The sequence below is a fragment of the Meles meles genome, chromosome 16, assembly GCF_922984935.1.
Source record: "Meles meles chromosome 16, mMelMel3.1 paternal haplotype, whole genome shotgun sequence".
Lineage (NCBI taxonomy): Eukaryota > Metazoa > Chordata > Mammalia > Carnivora > Mustelidae > Meles > Meles meles.
Window position 1 is genome coordinate 13,149,320 of NC_060081.1, and position 23,291 is coordinate 13,172,610.

Consider the following 23,291-nt stretch of genomic DNA (forward strand, 5'->3'; position numbering starts at 1 on the left):
CCCATCCAGCTATTTCTCCAGAGATGCCATGCCACTAGCAGAGTGAGCCCATCTTACATCAGGTCACAGGGAAGTGACAGTGCTCATCTTACGCAAGCTAGCAACCTGATTGAGGGTAGATTGTGCAATATGACCCTCTTCTAATAGCCCAATGGGACAAACTTTACCAAATTGCTTAGAAATCATGGCTCAGATAATGGTCTAGTACCAGCCACAAAAGCTAAGGTCACTGGCTTTGCTTACTATTCTGGTTATAAAGTCTATTTCATTAAACCAAATTTGTAAAAAGTTTCGAAGGAGATTGGAATTACAGCTTCAGGGTTAACTAGTGGAACTGTGGATCTCAGAGAGAGGAAAAGAGGTGTTCTGCCTGGTGGATGCCAGTCACATTAGGAAATAAAGTCCACAAAGGAATCCCAGAATCCAATGGTCACTCTCAGTGGACGCAGGCCAGGTCCCTACCCCACCACCGATGAAGAGGTATATGGGCTCTTGCTGCAAACCAACTGCACACTTCCTTTGGTCGGTATCCAGATTGCTTGTCTTGAAGGACACTCCACAGGCTAGTCAAATGCAAATGTTCTCCTTTATTGTGGCTAGCCTGGATAATAGGGTTGTTGGTAGATCGCTCTAGCCTAGCCATATCTCAGGAAATGTGCGGGGAAAAAATCAGCCAGGCACACAATTGCACCAAAGGATGGCTGAGCACCAAGGGCTGCAGGTCCTAATAGAAGGGCTTCTTTTAGCACGCCACCAGGTATGGATTCTGACCCAGAGCTCATCTGGAAGTGATGCTTAAAAGAGTCATTCCATCCTTACACCATACCTCAAATTATATCCCAGGCTGAATGGCCCTACTGGTATAACCTAACCAGACCCATCTGGCTGGCAGGTTTGTGCTCTAACCATCCTACCATAGTTTTAATGGAACTATCTCTGGATTGTATAGCTGCCATCCACAAAATGTCTTTACAATGTGCCTGTCAATGTGTCCAGAACCTATATGTATTGTGGATGGGGTCCTCACAAACTTTGTCACAGATTGTGTGCTCCTTTGCGATTTGCAGCCCCTGGTCATCTGATGGAGCTCACCGAGGTCTGCCCGCCATGCAGGAGAGCACACACATGTAATCTTATCCAGGGCCAGGCCTCTAATATACATCCTTGGAATTTAACACCAGCAGCCACTCCTACCTTTCATGAACCTCTACTGGGGAAAGCACCCTTTCCTGGCCCCTACCAACCCCAAGCATACCAACGCTTCAGACAACACTGCCCCAGCCCCAGAGCTCTTGCCACCATTGGAAGTGACTGCCCTCCAAACAGCAATGCCACCCCAAGGAAAAGATGAGGGAGACAATGTCCCTCAACTTCACTTGACCTTGGGATTCCTACCTCTAGATCGCCTTCACAACAGGAAGGAAATGACTGGGATGACTGTCACTATAGAGGCTGAGTTGCAAAAATGCCTCCAGTTGATAGAACCTCAGGACCTCATAGAGTTCCACTTTATGGAACTCCAGGTTCAGAATACCTGGAGAAATTTGCCTCCATCAAAAACAATTGTAAAACCATGACTGAGTCCCCTGCTGACTGCCTGGTAGCACTACACATCATTTCACCTTTATGGGAAGCCAAACAATGTATTCTAAACCATTCTAGCCATATTATGGCACTTTCTCACAACACCTTCTTTTTAAAATTTAATTTAATTTTTTAAGAAGATTTTATTTATTTGGAACACCTAGGTGGCTCAGTTAGTTAAGTGTCCTCCTTTTGTTAGGTCATGATCCTGGGTTCCTGGGATCAAGGTCCAACTCAGGCTCCCTGCTCAGCTGGGAGTCTGCTTCTGCTCTCTCCTTCTGCCCCCCTACTCATGTGTGTGTGCATGCATGCGTGCTCTTGCTCTCTCTTTCTCTCTCAGATAAATAGAGAGAGTGAGAGGCACAAGCAGGTGTGACTCACAACACCTTCTTTCCCATATGCTTATCAGAAAAAGTTGATTCCTGTTGATCAACTTTGAAACACACCAAAGTATATATTATTGTATTTTAAGATAAAGAAAAAAATCTTTAGTGCCTCCAGGTAAAAGCAGAAATGATTCATATAGTCAAGAGAATTAAACTGGCATCAGGCTTCTCTAAAAATAGCATACAAAGCAAGGAAAGAGCAGAGCAAAATTTTTAAGAAACTTAAAGAAAGAAAATGGGAATGAAAGATAATATACCCAGGCAAGCTGTGCTTCAAGTATCAAGACTATAGAAAAAAGCTTAAAACGTGCAAGAACTCACAGAATACAATATATATGTATGTTCCTGAGCTGTTTACCAGGGTGAGTTTGATTCTACCAAGAGATTACTAGGAAATCATTATTACAAAGATTGATGATGAGCATTTCACAATATTTAATACTGGAAGTAAAATTTAAAAGGGTGAGGATGAGTGGAAGAACATGTAAACCTTAAAGTTTCCAACAAAGCAGAAAGAATGCAATTTAAAATTTAGGGTAAGATTAATGATAGTTGTATATTAACAGGGAGAATAAAAAAATTTCCTTTGAAACTGGCAGATCAAGTAGTAAAAGTTTAAGAGAAAAAGAGGGTTAAATACTTACAAAAGGTGATAATAATACACAGGCAAACAATCACTAAGAAAAAAATTAAAAATTTCTTAAAAACAAAAACAAAAACACAAAATAAAAACAAAAAAGTCCACACAAAGGCATTCAAATTGATAAGGAAGAAGTAAAACTTTCACAATTTGGAGATGACATGATACTGTGCACAGAAAACCCTAAAGATTCCACCAAGAAACTACTTGAACTGATAAATGAATTTGGTAGTGTCACAGGACACAAAATTAACATACAGAAATCTATTACATTTCTATACACTAATAATGAAACAATAGAAAGAGAACTTAAGAAAACAATCTGATTTGCAATTGCACCAAAAATAGTAAAATATCTAGGAATAAACTTAACCAAGGAGTGAAAGATCTGTACTTTTAAAACTGTAAAACATTGATGAAAGAAATTTGAGACAACACACACACAAAAGATATTCCATGCTCATGGATTAGAAGAACAAATATTGTTAAAGTGTCCATACTACCCCCCAAAATCTACAGATTTAATACAAGCCCTATCAAAATACCAATGGCATTTTTCTCAGAAACAAAACAAATAATCCCAAAATTTGTATGGAACCACAAAAGACCCAGAATAGCCAAAGCAATTTTGAAAAAGAAGTACAAACCTGGAGGTATCACAATTCTCGATTTCATGTTATGCTACAAAGCTTGAGTGATCAAAACAGTATGGTACTGGCACAAAAATAGACACATAAATCAATGGAACAACATGGAAAGCACAGAAACAAACCCACAATTATATGATCAATTAATCTTCAACGAAGCAGGAAAGAATATCTAATGGGAAAAGGACTGTCTTTTCAAGAAACGGTGATGGGAAAACTGGATAGCTATATGCAAAAGAATGAAACTGGACCACTTCTTATACCGCACACAAAAATAAATTCAAAATGGATTAGGAACCCATATGTGAGATCTAAAACCATAAAAATCCTAGAAGAGAGCGCAGGCAGTAATTTCTCTGACATCAGCCATATCAACATTTTTCTAGATATGTCTCCTGAGGCAAGGGGGGAAAAAAGCAAATATAAACTATTGGGACTATATAAAAATAAAAAGCTTCTGCACAGCCTAGGAAACAACAGCAAAACTAAAAGACATCATCCTACAGTATGGGAGAAGATATTTACAAATGATGTTTCCAACAAAAGGTTAGCATGCAAAATAAATAAAGAAGATATGAAACTGAACACTTCAAAAAAAATCTGATTAAGGGGCGCCTGGGTGGCTCAGTGGATTAAGCCGCTGCCTTCGGCTCTGGTCATGATCCCAGGGTCCTGGGATCGAGCCCCACATCGGGCTCTCTGCTCAGCAGGGAGCCTGCTTCCCTTCCTCTCTCTGCCTGCCTCTCCACCTACTTGTGATCTCTGTCTGTCAAATAAATAAATAAAATCTTTAAAAAAAAATCTGATTAAAATTGACAGAAGACATGAACAGACATTTCTCCAAGGAAGACATACAGATGGCCAACAGACACATGAAGAGATGGTCAATATCACTGATCATCAGGGAAATGCAAATCAAAACTATAATGAGATATCACCTCGTACCTGTAAGAATGGCTAAAATCGGCAGCATAGGAAACAACAGGAATTGGCAGGGTTGTGGGGAGAAAGGAACCCTCTTGCACTGCTGGTGGGAATGCCAACTGTTACAGCCATTGTGGGAAACAGTATGGAGGTTCCTCAAAATATTAAGAAAAGAACGGCCCTGCAATCCTGTAATCATACTACTATTTACCCAAAGAATACAAAAACACTAATTTGAAAGGATAGATGCACTCCTATATTTTTTGAAGCATTATATACAAAGCCAAAGTATGGAAGGAGCCCAAGTGTCTATCAACAGATGAATGGATAAAGAATCTGTGGTATATATATATATATTGGAACATTACTCAGCCACAGAAAAGAAAGAAATCTTGCCATTTGTAATGACATGGATGGAGCTAAAAAGTATTATGCTAACTGAAGTAAGTTAGTCAGAGAAAGATGAGCACCATACCCTCTCACTAATATGTGGAACTTAAGAAAAAAAAGCAAATGAACAAAGGAAAAATAAAAAGAGAGAGAGAGACAAATTGAGAAAGAGACAACTATACAGAGCAAACTGGTGGTTACGAGAGGGGAGGTGGATGACGGGCTGGGTTAAATAGGTAAAGGGAATTAAGTTAACACCACAATGAGTACAGAGTAACATGCAGAATTGTTGAATCACATATTATATACCTGAAACTAATATAACACTGTATGTGAACTGGAATTTAAAAACTTAAGAAACACAGTAAATATTACTTATTGCACATGATAATATTTTCACCAGCTAGACTCAAGGACCTGACCATGCCCACTTGTACCCACCAAACTATCCCACAGTTTTCTTTAAACTCTTCTTTTCAGCTTATCTCTTGACTCATACAAAAGACCTAGTAGGCATAGCATCCTGTGATGGAAAACAAAACTACCCCTCAAGCAGTAATGATTATCCTGTTGGTGAGTTCCAGCTGCCCCAAACCACCCTGACCAGTGTGAGCTAAACCCCAACTCACATCTGTGCAGGTGGATCATGCAGTGACTCAAGGGGTGACCAACAGTTACTTTTATTTTATCATAATATTAAAACCTCAATCCAAGGAGAAGCACAGGCCGCATTAACATAATATGGAATGTATGTATAAGCATGCTTCCTTAAGGCACATGTGTGACCCAACACCTCCCCCCCTTTTTTCCTTCACCATAACACATACCCTCCCAATGTCCATCATGCTTTTACCCCATCCCTCCCACCCCACCTCCCCTCCAGCATCCCTCAGTTTCCTGAGATTAAGAGTCTCCTATGGGTTGTCTCCCTCCGTGGTCCCATTTTGTTTCCTTTTCCCCCTCCCTTCCCCCCACAACCCCCCACCCATCCTCTCAAATTCCTCATATCTTAGAGATCATATGATAATTGTCTTTCTCCGATTGACTTATTTTGCTTAGTGTAATATCCTCTAGTTCCAACCACGTCATTGCAAATGGCAAGATTTCAGTGTTTTTGATGGCTGCATAGTATTCCATTATATATATATATATATCCCCCACTTCTTTTTTTATCCATTCATCTGTTAATGGACATCTAGGTTCTTTCCATAGTTTGGCTATTGTAGACATTGCTGCTATAAACATTTGGGTGCACGTGTCCCTTCAGATCACTACATTTGTATCTTTAGGGTAAATATCCAGTAGTGCAATTGCTGGGTTGTAGGGTAGCTCTATTCTTAACTTTTTTGGGACCCCCCCATACTGTTTTCCAGAGCGGCTGTACCAGCTTGCATTCCCACCAACAGTGTAGGAGGGGTCCCCTTTCCCCCTTATGCCTCCCGCTTTACATAAATGACAAAACTCTTTCTAAATATTCATCCTAACCCTAACAAAAATAAACCCATTTACACTTGTTGCAAGAGTCATGGCTTTGGAAATTATTCCCCACGATCTCCTTATTTGCTGCAAATAAAGTTTTCTTTGTGTAACAACTCCACCTGGTGTAATTTCTATCTGTGAATCACTAAGGAGTAAACTCATGTTAGTTTGGTTTCAATATGATATAATTGTAACCAAACATAACAATCATATCAATAAATGTGAGTGGGATTAAGTCACCTATTAAAATTGTTCAAGGGCACCTGGGTGACTCAGTAGGAAGAGCCTGTGACTCTTGATCTCAGGTGTGTGAGTCTGAGCTCCACACTGGGTATAGAGATGACTTAAATGAATTTAAAAAAATTGTGCAAACTGACTCATAAGGGAAATCCCAACCATATGCAGCGTAGAAGACACACCTAAAACACAGAAAGAGTAAAAGTAAGGTGGTAGATAGTGATATAAAATGCAATTGGAAACTATAAAAAAGTATAGATTGTGATGCTATCAGACAAAATAAGATTCAGACCCCAACGCATTATATAAGATAAAGAAGAAACTTTATATTGCTAAAGACTCCATTATTTCAATAAAAATATAAAAATCGTGAATATGTATGTACCAAATAACAGAATAACTACTTTTATAGAACAGAAACCACAGTAGATATAAGGAGAAATAGAAACACACTAAAAATTAATTCTCAGGATAATACAAGTGGACAATAAGAAAAAAAGTTAAAAGATTTAAACAAAATAAAGAATGTATTAGATCTTTTAGATAATAGAGAATATATTCTTTAGATAATAGAGAATATATTCAAGTGCACATGAAAAATTCATAAAAGTTGATAAAATGGCATAAATAAGAGTAGTTTTCAAAAACATGGAACATACAAACAATACTCTTTAATCATAAGTAAAATAAAACTAGAAGTTAAACACAAAGTAAAAAAAAAAAAAGGGATGTCTGGGTGGCTCAGTCAGTTAAACGTCTGCTTTCAGCTCAGGTGTTGCTCCCAGGGTCCTGAGATTGAGCCCCACAGTAGGCTCCTTGCTCAGCAAGGAGCCTGCTTCTCCCTCTGCCTGCTGCTTCCCCTGGTTGTGCTCTCTCCCTCTGACAAATAAAATAAAATAAAATAAAATAAAATAAAATAAAATAAAAACATTCCATCTGGAAATTAAAAACATTCACTAAATATCTCTGGTGTAAAATTATAGAAATTCTGAAAAATGTGGTAAAATAAAATGTTAAGAAAACACTACGTATCAAAACCAAGAACGTTTAAAATAGCGGTTAGAGAAAAATATATAGCCATAAACAGAAAATGACTGAAAATGAATGGATTAAATCCCCAGCTCAAATAACATTGACAAAATTCAACATTGATTTATGATTAAAAACTTTGAGAAAATAAGGAATAGAAAGGAATGAACATCTACCAAAAGCAAAGCAAAGCAAAACAAAGCAAAACAAAAACAAAAAAACAAAAACAAAACTGCAGCCAGCACCATATTTGATGGTAAGACCTGAATACTTTTCCCTTAGGACCAGGAAAAAGACAAGGATGTCTGCTCTCATGATTTCTGTTCAGCGTTGTGTTGGAGGTCCCAGGAAGTACAATAAAGCAAGAAAAAGAAATAACAAATATCCAGACTAGAAAGGAAGAAGTAAAATTTTCTTTATTCACAGAACACATGATGGTTCATGTAGAAAACCCAATAGAATGTACAAAAATGTTACTAGAATCAATAAGCTAGGCTACAGGGCACAAGGTCGTATATAAGTATCAATCATATTTCAGTATACCAGAGACAAATAATTAAAAATTAAAATACAAAAATATGATTTATAATAGTATAAAATAAAAATATTTATAATTAATTTTTATTGACAATGTGCCAGATGTAAGTAATGGAAGATATAAATCACTGGTGAGGGAAACTAAACAAGGCCTAAGTAATTGAAGAGATAAACCACATTCAGAGATCAGAAAACCTGATTTTGTTAGGGTAATCGTCCTCCCCAAATAGATCATAGATTCAGTGCAATCCCAGCCAAATAGCAGAAGATTTTTTTTTCCCTGTGGAAACTTACAGCCTGATTCTAGAGTTTACAAGATTCTAAAATAGATAAAACAAATTTGAAAAAGAAAAAAAAATTGAAGCATTTATACTACCTAATTTCAAAACTTACAAACCTACAGTAATCCAAAGGTGTGGTGTTGGCGTAAAGATAGACACACAATGGAAAGGAAAAGAATAGAAAGTCCAGAATATACCCATACATATGCAATTCATTGATTTTAGAAAAGGAGCCAAAGTTATTCAATGGGAAAAGGATAATTTTTTTCAACTAAAGGTGCTAGAAATAGATGACCCAATCAATAATGGGTTTTCAACAGGTGTTACTTTACAAATGAGTAAAACTTGAGGTTTTGAGAGTTAATAATGTATTCAATGCCACCCAGATAAAATATTTGAAGATGAGTTGTTTCAGTCCAAAGTCTGGGACTTTCACCACGAGGTTGTCTCCTATTACAAAAGCTACTGTTTGCCACTATTTACTTTATAAAAACATGTCCTCTATTCTTAATTGACTTCAAGTTCTTTAAGGGTGCTGCATTTTATGTTTCTTAGTATCTTTGGTGTGAATGATAATTATTGATGTTAATGATATTATATATAATTTAGTTTGATTCTGTGGTAGATAGGTTATAGATAAAATATATTTGAAGGCAATCCTCTATTGGAAGGGAGCACAATGACAGAGGAATGTGGTTCTTCTTTTTTAAATTATTTATTAACATATAATGTATTATTTGCTTCAGGGGTACAGGTCTGTGAATCATCAGGCATACACATTTCACAGCACTCACCATAGCACATGCCCTCCCCCATGTCCATAACCCAGCCACCCTCTCTCTATCCCTCCCACCCGCCCAGCAACCCTCAGTTTTTTAGTGAGATTAAGAGTCTCTTATGGTTTGTCTCCCCCCGATCCCATCCTGTTTCATTTTTTCCCTCCCCACCCCCATAATCCCCCTGCCCTGCCTCTCAAATTCCTCATATCGGGGAGATCATATGATAGTTGTCTCTGATTGACTTATTTCACTCAACATAATACCCTCTAGTTCTATCCACGTCATTGCAAATGGCAAGATTTCATTTTTTTTTTTTAAGATTTTATTATTTGACAGAGATAGATCACAGGTAGGCAGAGAAGCAGCCAGAGAGAGAGGAAGGGAAGCAGGCTCCCTGCTGAGCAGAGAGCCCAATGCGGGACTCGATCCCAGGACCCCAGGATCATGACCTGAGCTGAAGGCAGCGGCTTAACCCACTGAGCCACCCAGGTGCCCCTAGATTTCATTTCTTTTGATGGCTGCATAGAATTCCATTGTGTATGTGTGTGTGTGTGTGTATATATGTGTATATACATATATACACATACATATACATATATACACATACATACACATATGTATATATACAGACACATACACATATATACATATATACACATATATATACACACACGTACATACACACACACACCCCACATCTTTTTTTTTTAAAAGATTTTATTTATTTATTTGACAGACAGAGATTACAAGTAGGCAGAGAGACAGGCAGAGAGAGAGGAGGAAGCAAGCTCCCTGCTGAGCAGAGAGCCCGATGTGGGGCTCGATCCCAGGACCCTGAGATCATGACCTGAGCTGAAGGCAGAGACTTTAACCCACTGAGCCACCCAGGCGCCCCCACACCACATCTTCTTTATTCATTCATCTTTTGATGGACATTTGAGGAATATGGTTCATAATCACTGGATCTAGGAGTGCTCACCCTGCCTTCTCTTTGTTACACATTCATTATCACTCTTGAATTCCCCATCATCAGTAGGGAATCTGCTGCCTCATGCTACCCAATCATTCATTTTAGAAGAGAGATTTAAAAGTCTTATTTCCAAGTTGAAGAGAGTACATAGACCTTTACTGCTTTTCCAGTGTCCTTTGGAAATATATTTCAGAAGGCTGATTGTAGAAACAATTCTCTTTTCAGTTGCAAATTGACCTAGCACCGTGGTTGTGGGTCTTCATTACAGCCTCATGGGTTTTATTTGGGCAAACTTACCTGAGCTGAGGGGCGGAGGTAGAGCCCACTCAATGAAGGGATGACGGTCAAAGGTGTTGGCCCTCTGGCACTTCTGTACGTCTCCATCATTTTGGATCATGTCCACGATTTCTTGGGTCCAGGTTGTGCCTAGAGCGTCAGTTATTGTCAATTCCATCCACTCACTGAACAATTTAATTCACTTCCTTGATTATTTATGTATTCAGTGAAATTCACATATGCTGACTGTTAAGTGAAATCAGGTCACTTGTCACCTCCTCTTTAATCCCTCATGCCTCGCGTCGGGCTTTGCACCTAGTAAATGTGGTCTGAATGAGTGAGTCTCGGATCAAGTGAATGTAGGGAGATACAAAGATGAATTAACTACTGTCTCTGTCCTAACAAGTTTATGATCTTTTTGGAAGAAATAAATCAGGACAGAGACTACCTCTTGCCTAGCTTATACCCATTCTTCCCTTCTTTCTCAAATTAATAGATCCTTAATTTTTAGCTGGGCGTACAGCTACTTGCCTCAAAGGTAATATTTTTCAGTCTTTCTTGCATGATGTGGCCATGCCATTTTGGGAAGTTCCCCCCCGCCCCAAGGGAAGGAACATGACCTTATTCCTCCCTTCCTACCTTCTTGCTGCTTTTTGGAATGTGTGCGGAAAGTTAGAAAGACCCAGGTTCTTGGATGATCGATACAGCCACCATTTCAGCCCTGACTACTGATCTCCAGACTGCTTTTCCAGTCTGACACTTGTAGCCAAATTGAATCCTAATGGACACAGAAGAGGAGTGCAACTAGGCATACAGGCCAGCAAAGAGCTAGACTGTGCTCACTGCCCACCAGATATCTCTTGTCCTTTTTCCACCAAAACTATTTTGTGTCTCTCTGACTCTTAGCCAAACCTGCTGCTCACTTATGAAAAATACACAGATAACTAGAAGATGAACAGTATACAGTAAGAGCCAAAAAAGGATGTGCAAAGGAAAGGGTTGCAGGAGTTTGGAGGCGGAGGCCAACTTGCTACGAAAAGGGTCAGTGAGGCTCAGTTCAGAGGGCAGCTCTGGAGTGAAGAGTCCAAGCATGACTGGAATGTTCATCTGCATTAAGAAGCCAGGACATTCCAGGCTCCTGGGGTGGGGGGTGGGGCTCGGGAACCAGGATAAAGACAGTCACATTTCCAAAATGGGAAGTGTAAGTGGGCTCACAGAGGGTAAGAGGTAGTGGGGGAGGTGAGGGAATGACTGGAGATGTGGGGACTGTCCGGAGGGGCCTTGGGATGACTGCATAATGTCAAGGGTGAGCTGAAAAACACCTCTGGCTCTGAGGTATAACGCAAATTCAAGGTCAGTTCTGGCAGAAGTGTCAGTACCAACCAGACAGAAACAGAGATTCTGGAGGAACTGAGCCCTGCTGACAGGAAGCCCCTGCCCTAGTTTTAAGTAATGTGCGTCGTGAGAACAGAGTGAGGGTAAGGAGGGACTTCCCAGAGAACAGAAACAGTCCGAGGAGGTTTTGAAGAACTATGGTGAATGGACTCTTTTCTGAAATCTTTCTGTTTATGTATACTGAGAGTTCTCTTGTGGAGTTAAATGGCCACTGAGAGATCTTCCAAACTGGTTATAGCTTCAAGCTCATCACTTGGTTGCATGGCTTGATGTTACAAATGCAGGCAATGCAGGGGACTGTCATTCTATTGGCCTCCCCAGTTAAGATGTTCTCTGTTCCTCCAGAGAAGGAACAGATGCTCCTTATGTTCCTGCATAAGCCTCGCAACCTTTTGCCTTTGCAGTCCCTCCCTTTGGTCATAGCCTCCTCTTCCTTTTATAAGATTCTGGTTACGTGTCCCCTCCCCATTCCCAGATCCTTCCCACTATACTTGCATGGGTGTTGGACCCAAAGCTATTAGAACCATTTCATATTGGGGTGAAAGCATTCATTCTCACATTGGTGTCACCCCACTAAGAGATGCTTCTTACGGGCAAGGAACGTGGTCACTTCCCGATTGCTTAGCGGACGGGAACAAGGAGTGGCTGGGTTGGCAAGATGACTGTGAGAACTTCTGTATAATTTCTCAGACTCTGTTTTAAAATAATCATGTGATTAATTCGGTTCTTCAGGATCTGAGATTCTACCCAAGTAAACAGGAGGACCATGGATCCTGGGGGATTGGTGCTCAGAAGCAAGTCTGATTTCATTTCTCCTGGGGGCCAGCCCTGGGGAAAACCTGCATTTTTAAAATAGGGGGGCCCCTCTAGGCATCACCAGTCCGCTACAGCTGGCTTCCCCACCGCCAGTTTCCCAAACCTACCTGACTTTGCAAAGGATGCAATGAGGATATCATCAGGTTTTGCTTGGAAATTCCAGATTTTGTCCCAATTATCACTCATTATCTTGGTCATAAGGACTCCATTCACTTCCCTGGTTTCTGGTTGTATGTATTTTCCCACCAGCTGGAGATCTTTCATTTCATCCAGGGACATCTTAACAGATGCTTAAAAAAAAAGAATGCTTGTGTTAAAGCTCAAAACAGTCATTCCTATCAAGAAAAATATTCTCTGAAAAAGGAGAGATGTCATGGGCATTCATTACTATGCTTATTAATATTAATTTAGGTGCGAGAACTCAAAAGACGGGGAGCCAGGAGCCTTTTCAATAGTTTCGTTTCAGGGTAACAGGATGGTAAAGACACGAGCATACTTCAGAGGAAAGCACATTGGGAAATGTGCTAGACCAGATGGGTTTTGATGGGCTTGTTGGAGATGGCCTGAGGCCTGAGTGACAGGAAGAGACCAGGTCAGAAGACCACTAAGCTCATAGGCCCTTGTCAAGTTTGAGCAGTAAGAGAAGGTCAAAATGGAATCAGCACTTAGGCTGGCCGTCCACAGATCAACATTGAAGCAGGCTGTGGGTGGGTTGGTGAAGTCCACATCTGACCTAGATAGCTCTAGAGCTGGCACAAGTCACAGAGCAGGTGGGGCAGAAATAAACTCATACTAGGGTTCCCTTTCCACACGATGGCCATCAAAAGATTTCCTCAGGGCGGATCTGGAGTACATGAAAGTCAGTAGCTCCAGGTGTCACTCTCTGCCCCAGATCTCTGGCTGAAGAGCAACATATGCTAGCTGAGGAGGTGACCCCAATTGGCTGGCATGGCATGCCATAGTGGTTCCCTTCGCAGATAGCTTTGTTTCCATTTCTTTATTATAGAAATGTAGCACACTAAAGCCAACTACAACATTACTAGTTTTAAGAGTAATCTTGGCACATTTAAGAAGTACTTTTCATGTAGGAGCAATGTTAACATATTGGAATATCCAACAGATGAGCTTGTAATTAGAAGTCAATGTATTATTGAATATTTTAATACGTAGACTCAGGATCTTGGGTTGAAAGTTTAGATAATTTTACTTAGCTTACAAATGTTTAAGAGAATTTAAGAATCAATTCATAAACTTAATTTTACAAGATTTGTGAGGTTTAGTGAAGTAATTAGAATTTCTTTCTCTTTTTGTTATTATCAGACAACTGAGGTCCTTAAAGAGAGTAAGTGCAATTGAAAATATTTAGGGAATTTTATTAACTAGGTTGAAAAAGCCTTTGTAAGTGGAAAACAATTTACCCATTGCCCCTGATACTCTGTGATCTGCTGTAGGGTGCAAAACTCTGGTTTTAAGCTGAATTCTGAGTTTTGCTTTCCTCACTGTAGAATGGTGGGGGGCAGGTCAGTCTGTAAATCTAAGTTGCCTCTGACGTAACTGTATATCTAGTTGTACATATTCCTTAGCTGAAAGTCAAACAAAATAGTGACTACTCCCTTTACAGGAGATTTTTGCTTTTTGTGCCTGCTTCATTTTGAATAATTTCTATTGTTACCTCTCCAAGTTTACTAATTTTTTCTTCAACAGTGTCCAGTCTGTTGTTTATCCTGTTCAGAGTGTTGTTCATATTTGACATTGTTTCTTTTTTTTAATTTCTAGGAGTTTAATCGGGTCTTTTCTTAAAAAGATTTTATTTATTTATTTGATAGAGAGAGAGATCACAAGTAGGCAGAGAGGCAGGCAGAGAGAGAGAGGGAAGCAGGCTCCCTGCTTCATGATGCAGCGCTTGATGCAAGGACCCTGAGACCATGACCTGAGCCGAAGGCAGAGGCTTAACCCTCTGAGCCACCCAGGCGCCCCTGGGTTTTTTTTTCTATCTTATATACCTCTTCTGTCATGCTTACACCTTAACTTTTTGAAGATATTTTGGGGGGATTTTTAAAAATTTTATTTTGTGTAACCAGAATAGTTCATCCATTTCTCTAACACCTTCTTCTCACCTTTGACAACCACCAGTCTGTTCTCTGTATCTATGAGCCTAGTTTTAAAAATACATATTTTTTCTATATTCCACGTATAAGAGAAAATATATAGTATTTTTCTTTCTCTGTCAAATTTATTTCAGTTAGCATAATGCCCTTGAAGTCCATCCATGTTGTTACAAATGGCAAGATTTCATTCATTTTTTTTTTTTTTTTGGTAATCTCTACACCCAGTGTGGGGCTAGAACTCACAACCCTGAGATAAAGAGTCACATGCTTTATAGACTGAGCCAGCCAGATGCCCCTCATTCTTATTTTATGGCTGAATAACATTCCATTTGTGTGTGTGCACATACACACTATATGCATATACTCACGGATATATATGAGATAAATCCCTTATCTGTTTATTCATTGAGGTTCATTTAATTTGTTTCCATATCTTGGGTATTATAAATAATGGTGCAGTGGACATGGGGATGCATATATTTTTTCGAATTAGTGTTTTCATTTTCTTCATTAAATACAGAAAACGGAATTGCTGGATCGTATGCTAGATCAATTTTAGTATTTTGAGAAATTTCCACATTGTTTTCCACAATGGCTGCACCAAATCGCCTTCCCGTCAGCAGTGTGCAGGCTCTCTTTCCTTCATATCCTCGCTATTGCTTGTTTTTTGTTACTGTTATAAGCAGGTGAGCCTCCTTCCCTTTAGGTCTGGGCCTGATCTGCTGTCTCTGTGCTGGGACCCAGGGTCAGAGTCTGAGAGCATGAGCCACTTAAGAGCTGTTTCTCAGTTTGCTATATAGTCTTGTGGGCCTTGGGACACGAGCTTCCTTGGTTTACAAAGTTAAATGTTTTAGAGACCCATCACCCAGGTGTATGCCTTAAAAGTTGGGTGGCCCAATGTAGGGTGTGAACAATTTTCTCCTCAGGGAGAAGCTCTGGGTTTTGAGTTCCCTTCCAATTGTGGGTTGTGGTGCTGAAGATAGGTTTTATGGTGAGATTGTGTCCCAGCCTGTCTCCCACTTCGATGTGGTCTTCTCATTTGCCTGATGTGTTGCGGTCACTCAGCCAGGCTTTAGGTTTTTATAGAGGAAATTGTTCCATTTGTAGCAGTGGACTCATTGAGTTCATGAGAGGTGAGTTCATGATCTTTCTACATTGCTACCTTGAGCCAGAACTCAATCTTGGGTGGGGAAGCATATAACAATAATTCCTCTCCACCCCGAATGTTCAAGTAAACTTGATCCTTCAGAGGTATGTAGTCTGTTTCGGGCACACCCTGGCCCACTGCATATATTTTCTGCAGCATTTGTGGTGTTATTGAAAAACAAAATTAATAGGTTGTGAGTATGGCAGGATGGCTTTAATAGGGTTTTACTCTTCTTTGTCTGATTCAACATTTATGGAATAGAACAGCCACTAAGAGTATAAAATTTGCCAATTTCTTCTTGTATTTTTCTCAATTTTTACTCTTTATACTTTGAATTTGCTAATGAGTGCATACTAGTTCAAAAGTTTAACCTTCTGAATCAGTTTTTCCTTTTATTATTATGAAATGCCACCTTTATCTCTGATATTGTTTTTTTCTTAACGTTTTCTGTGTCTGATACCAATGGCCACAATAGTAGCTACTCTTTAGGTAGTATTTTTCAGGTATATATATTTTCCTAGCCTTTTAATTTCAATCTTACTCATTTTATTGTTTCCTAGTTTCTTTCTGCTACCAGGAAATCCACTGTCTTAAATATGTATATTTTTTTCTAACATGTCTTTCTTCTCTATTTGTAAAATAGTGTTTTACCTGGTCTTCTCAGATAAAGATATTGTTTGGTAGAACAATATCTATGCTTATATTTATTCTTATTTATCTTTCCTGGAGCTTGTACTTTCTGATATCAAGGATTTATAAATTTCATAGATTTTGGAACATTTTCTGCTCTTCATATATTGTCTTTCTCCCACTCTCTTTGCTCTTACCTCGTGGAACTAACTGGCTTTGCGTCTGACCTGCTGATTCTGTCTTCATCTCTCTTGGTCTCTCCTTCACAGTTTCCTTTGCTTTGTTTCTCTGGCTCCAGTCTATTGTGGAAATAGGTGAGCCAGGTGAGCCCAGCTGATGAAATTGTGAAATCACAGGGCTGTGAAATCACAGGGCTGTGATTTCTCTAGCCCTGCCTTTCATTTGATGAATTCCTTTTTCAGCTGGAGAGCAGCAGTGTGCCATCCTGCCCACAGCACAACAGTTGTCAAAGATGGCTTGCTGGGCTTGTAGTGGTACAAAAGGTTATGCAGAGTGGTTTGCCCATGACAGGCCTCTTCTCTAGGGTTTTTCTGACTCATGAGCTGCTGTTAATGGTCTCCAGTTTGGTTAGGCTAATGGCAGCTGAACGATTTTCACATTCAAGGCCATCCTATTTGGGGTCTCTTAATTTGGAGGGAGATTGCCCAGAAACCAGTCACAATGAAGGTTGTGCAATGAAGCACATGCAAATGACCACACCAGAGGCTGTACTTAACCACAAGGTACAGACCTTTCCCTTAGTCCAGGTCACTGGCTACTGGGGCCTCTCAACTTCTGACTCGCCCAACAACTCTGCAGGCTCCACCCTTTACCACAAAACTACAGCTTACGACCCCCACCCCGGCCCATCAGTCCGGGGCTCCTCAGCTCCACCATTCTGGCCTGTCATAGTCACCATTCCCACACTCCTTGTTGCTCCCATGTCTCTGCAGGTCATGTGGGGGCTGTTGCCACACTGGGCTCACTGTGGGGCACTATACTTATGATAGTGCTTGCAAAATGCATTGTTTTGAATTGCAAATTATACTCCTAAACCAAACACTAGAAACTGTCTGGTCATGCTTCTGTTCAGGGAGTTCAGCCACCGGTAATTTGATTTCACTGGACCACTGCTTCTGTAAGTGGTACCACCGGCTTCCCTCTTATGTGTATGGATGCTTTTACCAGCCTACTGCTTCCTACACCCACAAGGAACATCTCTGCAGAGCAGATAATCTTGCTTTTCTAAATATGTCCTGCCCCCATTCATCCTTCCTGACACCATTCACTCAGATCAAGGATCTCATCTTATTGCCCATATAACACAGCCCTGGACTCTCCTGTGGGACATCCAATGGAACTTTTACCCTCCCATTCTACCACAGACCTCTGGCATTACTGAATGCCTTGGTGGTCTTTTAAAATCCTTGCTCCTTCAGTTGCAGGGCAGTACATGGACTCTTAAATGGACTTCCTTGCTGCAGTCACACTTTAAAATCTTGGTCATATGGCCACCATTCTCCTTACACCAATTGGACTCACCTGGCTAGGCTGCCTGATTATTATCAGAAGGGAATCTGTTGCGTTCATCTTATGGGAGGACATTATTTACAAGTTTCCCAATACTTTTGAGTCCCCTTACCTATTTAAAATGTCAATCATGGGACGCCTGGGTAGTTTAGTTGGTTAAGCGTTTGACTCTTGATTTAGATCCAGGTCATGATCTCAGGGTCCTGAGCCTGAGCCCTGCATCAAGCTCCAAGCTCAGAATGGAGTCTACTTGAGATTCTCCCTTTCCTCCTCTCCCTGCTTGTGCATGCTCTCTCTCTCTCTCTCTCAAAATAAATAATTAAAAGTAGTAATAAAATAAAGTAAAATGTCCATCATCTCTCCTTCTAATACTCATTGGTGACCTAATGGAGGATGCATGGTTAGCGATGACTTCCCAGTTGTAGACAGTCCTGGCCCATTAGACCACACCTGGACCACACCTACCCACTTGATATGCAAATTCCAGCTGAAAGCCCAAAACTCAGTGGCCTTAGTGGGTGGCTCATATCTCCGAACCACAACTCCCTACACGAAGTGGAGGCAATTGCATTTGGACCCCCCAAGGGAATGGCGTGGGTCCCTAAAAGGGGGAGAGAGGCCCTCAGGTTGGCTGACACCAGCACCATTAGGAGATGATGGCATGGTGCAACAGTCACAACAGTTGGTCCTACCCCACTTTGGAGGAGACCATCAGTGGGCTGCTGACACACAATGGCCCCGTAGTAACTGCCTACATGGGGCAGGGACTGCACAGGCAAGAAACTATGAAATGCAGATATTCACTGCTGCGGGCCTTATTCTGTGCCTCGTGTGCTGAGTCATCTGGGTTGTGGGGATTCTCCTGGACCCCAGAGGGCAACACTAGAAAGTTGCTGAAACTGCACAATCACTCACCTGCAGTTGCACCCAGGGTGAGGGTGCAGCTAGAGTTGGAAGTCAGCCCCAGGGACTAAGCCTGAGATGATACCAGATGTGGATATTAGCTGATGATTTGAACTTTGTCTCTTAAATGGGAACAATGGCAAAAATGCTTAAAGGTCACCAGCCCTACCCAAACAGTCACCAGTATCCTGACTTCCAGGAACAGGCCATTATACTATCCTAATCTGAATCCTAACTGGCTGACAGGTTTATGCAGTTCAGACCCATCTCTAGTACTACCAAGCCACACAAACTACTGGGAGCATATCAGTAAATTTTCTTTAAACCAAGTCTATGCATGTGCCTCCAACAGTTCTGTTCAATGATGGGAACTCATGCGTTGGAGGAAACCACTGCCCAATCATATGAGGTGCATCTCCAGGGACCCCCAAAATTTACTCAGAAAAAATGCTCCTGGTAGTGCAAGCAAACCTAACCAGGGTATTTTTAAATCCGTGAGACCTTGTTAGACCTCTTGGCCCCTAAGTCCTCCCCCACCCCCGAATGGCTCCCTACACTAGGATGGCTCCCTTACCTGTGGCAATGCTGGATATGACAACCCTCAGACCCACTATGGCATGACAATCCGAGACACGATCGTATTGATGGTGTGGGACATGAGGATTCAAGACACGGCAGTTCCCTCGCCCATGACACCCTCAGACATAGCCTCATCCTGAATGTCGCCTCTGCGACCTTCCTCCGTAGCAGAGACAACACCCAAGAATGATTCAGCTGATGGTGGTAAACACTCCCCAGATTTGGTTGTGAACTGAATGCTTGTTTATTAGAATTCCCTGCCGATAACTCCCTTGGGTGGCATTTTGCAGAGTTAGGTATGTTTACCCTAGCCCCCCTTGCTTGTTTCTTGACTGTGAGGCAGGCTGCTTTCTGCTGTGACTTGAAGCTTTGGAAAGCCAAATTATGCGTCCAGTATTACAACCTTGTGGGACCCCTTTAAACACTTCACTCAGTTGCTTGCTCTCACCACATCTGTTAGATTGGTCCCCATTATGTGTCTTACTAGGAGTTAGTGAATGTATTTACTGCTGAGAAGACCCCTCCCTTGCTGCAGGTGACACCACCACCACGGCAGCTCTATTTCAGGAACAAAGTTGCAGCGTTACCTTCTTAACCCACACTCACCACCCTGGGCTCCATAATCTCCTGTTAATCCCTCTAATAGACTTGCTTGTCAGTGCATTCCTTCGTGATTTCTTAGTGCAGATGGTTTTAGATAACCATTTAGCTTTAAATTACTGAACGGGTCCAGCAAGGACAAGTGTGTGCTGTAAAGGCCACCACCTGCTGCATACATGTGAGTGACTCTGGACAAACTCAGACACCCCGACAGGTGCAAGTATTCTGCAACCTCATCCTGGTTATCAAACATCTACCTTGATGCTGTCCAAGGGCTTTGATGTATTTTCTTGGCTGGACTCAATAAATGAAGGGACTGGTTTGTCAGGATTTCAAACTGTGGTTTGTTTAATGAAACCCAAATGGTTAGGGCCAGGGGCACTCTTCCAGACTATAAGATACAAAAGAGATATATCAAAATGCAATGCAAGGAACTTAACTGAATTCCGAATAGGGGAAAAAAAAAAACCCCAAAACACAAAAACCCAGCATTAAAGGACATTATTGGGATAGTTGGGGAAATTTGTCCAGACTGTATGTTTAGTAGTGTTATGATAAGAGAGGAGAATGTCCTTACTTTTAGGAAATATCAGCTGAAGTATGCAGGGGGTGCAGTGTCAGAGTGACTTCAACTTACATCCTGATGTTTCCTTAAAATAGTGTACATTTATTTGTATATATCGGTACGTGTACCTATGCATATAGGTAGAGGGCAGATGGAGGGGAACAGGTGCAGGAAAATCTTATTAGTTGCTGAATCTAGGTGAATGATTGTAGGTATTCTTTGAACTATTTCAAAAATTTCTATGTAGTTTTAAAATTTATAAAGAAAAATACAAGAGAAAAACAAGTCTCATTTTTTTTCTGACACCTAGATAGCAGGAGCATGGGCTTCTAACACAGGTGACAGCCAGCTGGTGGTTTTTTATGAGCAGGGAGATTTCTCCTCCTTCTTCCCCATCCCCAAGCCAAGACCAGGGAGTCCTCTTGCTCCGCCTCTTCTCAGGGTGGGCTCTTCTGGGAGTTCTGCCTCTTCTCAGACTCTCCACCTTGTGTGACGCTGGGCTTTCTTTCCCAGCTCCCCACTCCCGTTGGTGTCAGCATCAGAGCTCAACTTTGGATACCTTCCCCCCAACCCACTTCTATCTTCCTGGGGAGCGTTCATGGTTATGGATTTTCCCTCAAGTTTTGCTGGTTCAACAATATATTTTAAAATACATATTTGAAAAATATTTTGTCTAGCATTTTAAAAAGATGTTCTGCCACTCTAGGCTTGTTCTGGGTATTCACTTCTCTAAACATACAATTCTCCCTTTGGCTATGCCTTATCTATACTTTAAAGTATTGATGGCTTTCTATTTCTATATTTCTATATTCAAGTTCTAAGAAGTGTTCATATGCTGCTGGTCCTGTCTAATGAGTTTTTAATTTTGGGCTGTGAGTTCATTCTCTGTGGGGACATGTGTCAGAGTCTTCTGCGGTCTGGTCCAGGTTTTGAATGTGCTCCTGCTAGGTGGCCCAGGGGTATTACTAATCTGTGATTTATTTTTATATTAAGTTATTGGGCCAAGTGTGTTGCGTAATTTGATCTGTAGCACAGACCCATGCTTACAAATTCCAAGGGGACACTTCTTTTTCATCCACAACCCAAATGACAGTAGTTAAGTTTCCTCACTATCTCCTAGTACAGACGCCAGTTTTCTCCAGAGCACTTTGAAGAATCCAAGTTCACAAAAGAGCTGTATTTCAGGTTCCCTGAGGTCTCCATTCCTGACCTTCCTAAGCTTTCAGACGGAAATGGGCATTTTACCTACCACACCCAGAGCCGGGGCCCTGCTATACCAAACCTTTTCCCAGGTACTTTCAAGTGTCCTGTTCTTCATCTGCACTTGGTTCCACATTTAATAGAATGTCTGTTGAAGATGGCGGGGAAGTAGGAGGAGGCACCAGTTCAACCTGTACCCTAAAGTGAGCTGATTACCTACCAAAGAACTCCAACCACCCATGAAATCAGCCTGAGATCAGAATTATACATGTCTGGATCTCTACAGGAGCAGAAGATGCCAGTGGCAGGTAAAGCAGACTGGGAGCATTGGACTGATATCGGAAGATAAACAAAAGGGGGAGGGAACCACCAGAGGTCACCGATTGGAAAGTAATACCCCAACACGAGAGTGCTCTGTGTCTGGGGACCAGCATTAACTTGGAGTCTGGTTGAAAGCACTCAAAAAACAAAGAGCAAAGGATCACGGTGGGTAATAGTGGGAACCTGGGCGGTTAGGGTCAGGGACCTAAGTCCCCCGACCCAGGACAGCCTCCCCTGGCGCTGAGCCAGAGAGAGTGCGGCGGAGAAATCAGGTCTCCGTCCCTGAGCCGCCAGTGCGCCTGAACGCCAGCACGCCCGAGAACGAGTGGGGTCTGGCTCCCATGAGGGGCTGGGAGCCTGGCCAGATGGCAATCCTGAAACATGCGCGTCCCACACCCTCCCTTGGGATACGTGCTCATAGGCGCTAGCCTGGAGCTCTGGTATCCAGAAAAACCAGACATTTCCAGCCCGGGACTGCGGGAAAATCTCAGTGTGCGATCTCTGCTCAGAACCTCTCCGGTGGTCTGGAGCTGCCTAGACAGTCACTGCTGCCCTGGTTTTGGGTTCAACGAGGAGCTCCTGCATCCCCAGGGACAGTGACTCAGAACCGACTCAGCCAGCAGCTTTTCCAAAACATTCTGGGGCTTCTCTCTGAGAGGGAGGTTGGGGTGCAGTTTGCTCTCCTCTAAACCTCCAAAAACCATCAAAAGCTGTCAAGGCCAGAGAAAGCAGATGAAAGAACATAAAAACCCCCAGAGAACAAAAGGCTAAAAAAACCAGTTTCCTCAGAGCTCACCCCCTTGAGGGGAGCGGGAGGACCTAACTCAGGGAACATCATTGTCTGAAAACCCACGTGGCAGGCCCCTCCCCCAGAAAACCAACCAGGAAGGAAGAAAAAAAAAAAAAGACTACAAGAGAACGACCACCACTACTTCATAAATAGAACTTTTATTTTTAACTCTGGTTCTTTTTTTTTATACATACAGATAATTTTTTAACCTATTTACCACCACACTGAGATGTCCAGTACATCAAATTCTTTAATAACCTTCTAACCTGAACTTTTTGATACATACACCTGTGTTTTTCTTTTGCTTTTCTATTTTTTAAAATTTTTTCTATTTTTTTAATTCTTTTTAAATTTTAACTTAGTTTAGTTAACTTAGTTTATTCTTTTTTAATTTTTATTTTCTACTATTCATATAGAGTTAAACTTCAAGGTAATCCCCTTTCCCCAATCAATGCTACCCCTATAGGCAAACCAGTTTCTAATCCCCCTGTAACTTAGGAAAGTTGAGTCCCTTAACAAAAACATCAAGATACCTTCAGGAAGAATCA

General features: G+C 41.3%; 1 protein-coding gene across 1 annotated transcript in view; it reads right to left on the reverse strand.

The window, feature by feature from the left end:
- The window catches only part of LOC123926830 (sulfotransferase 1C1), a 53,010-nt gene that overhangs the window by 22,004 nt on the left and 7,715 nt on the right, over positions 1 to 23,291 (reverse strand). Inside the window, exons 2-3 of the mRNA XM_045981069.1 lie at positions 12,478 to 12,660; positions 10,181 to 10,309 (exon numbers count right to left, since the gene is read on the reverse strand). Coding sequence (XP_045837025.1) covers positions 10,181 to 10,309; positions 12,478 to 12,649 — 301 coding nt within the window. The 5' untranslated portion in view covers positions 12,650 to 12,660. The remainder of the gene's footprint in view (positions 1 to 10,180; positions 10,310 to 12,477; positions 12,661 to 23,291) is intronic.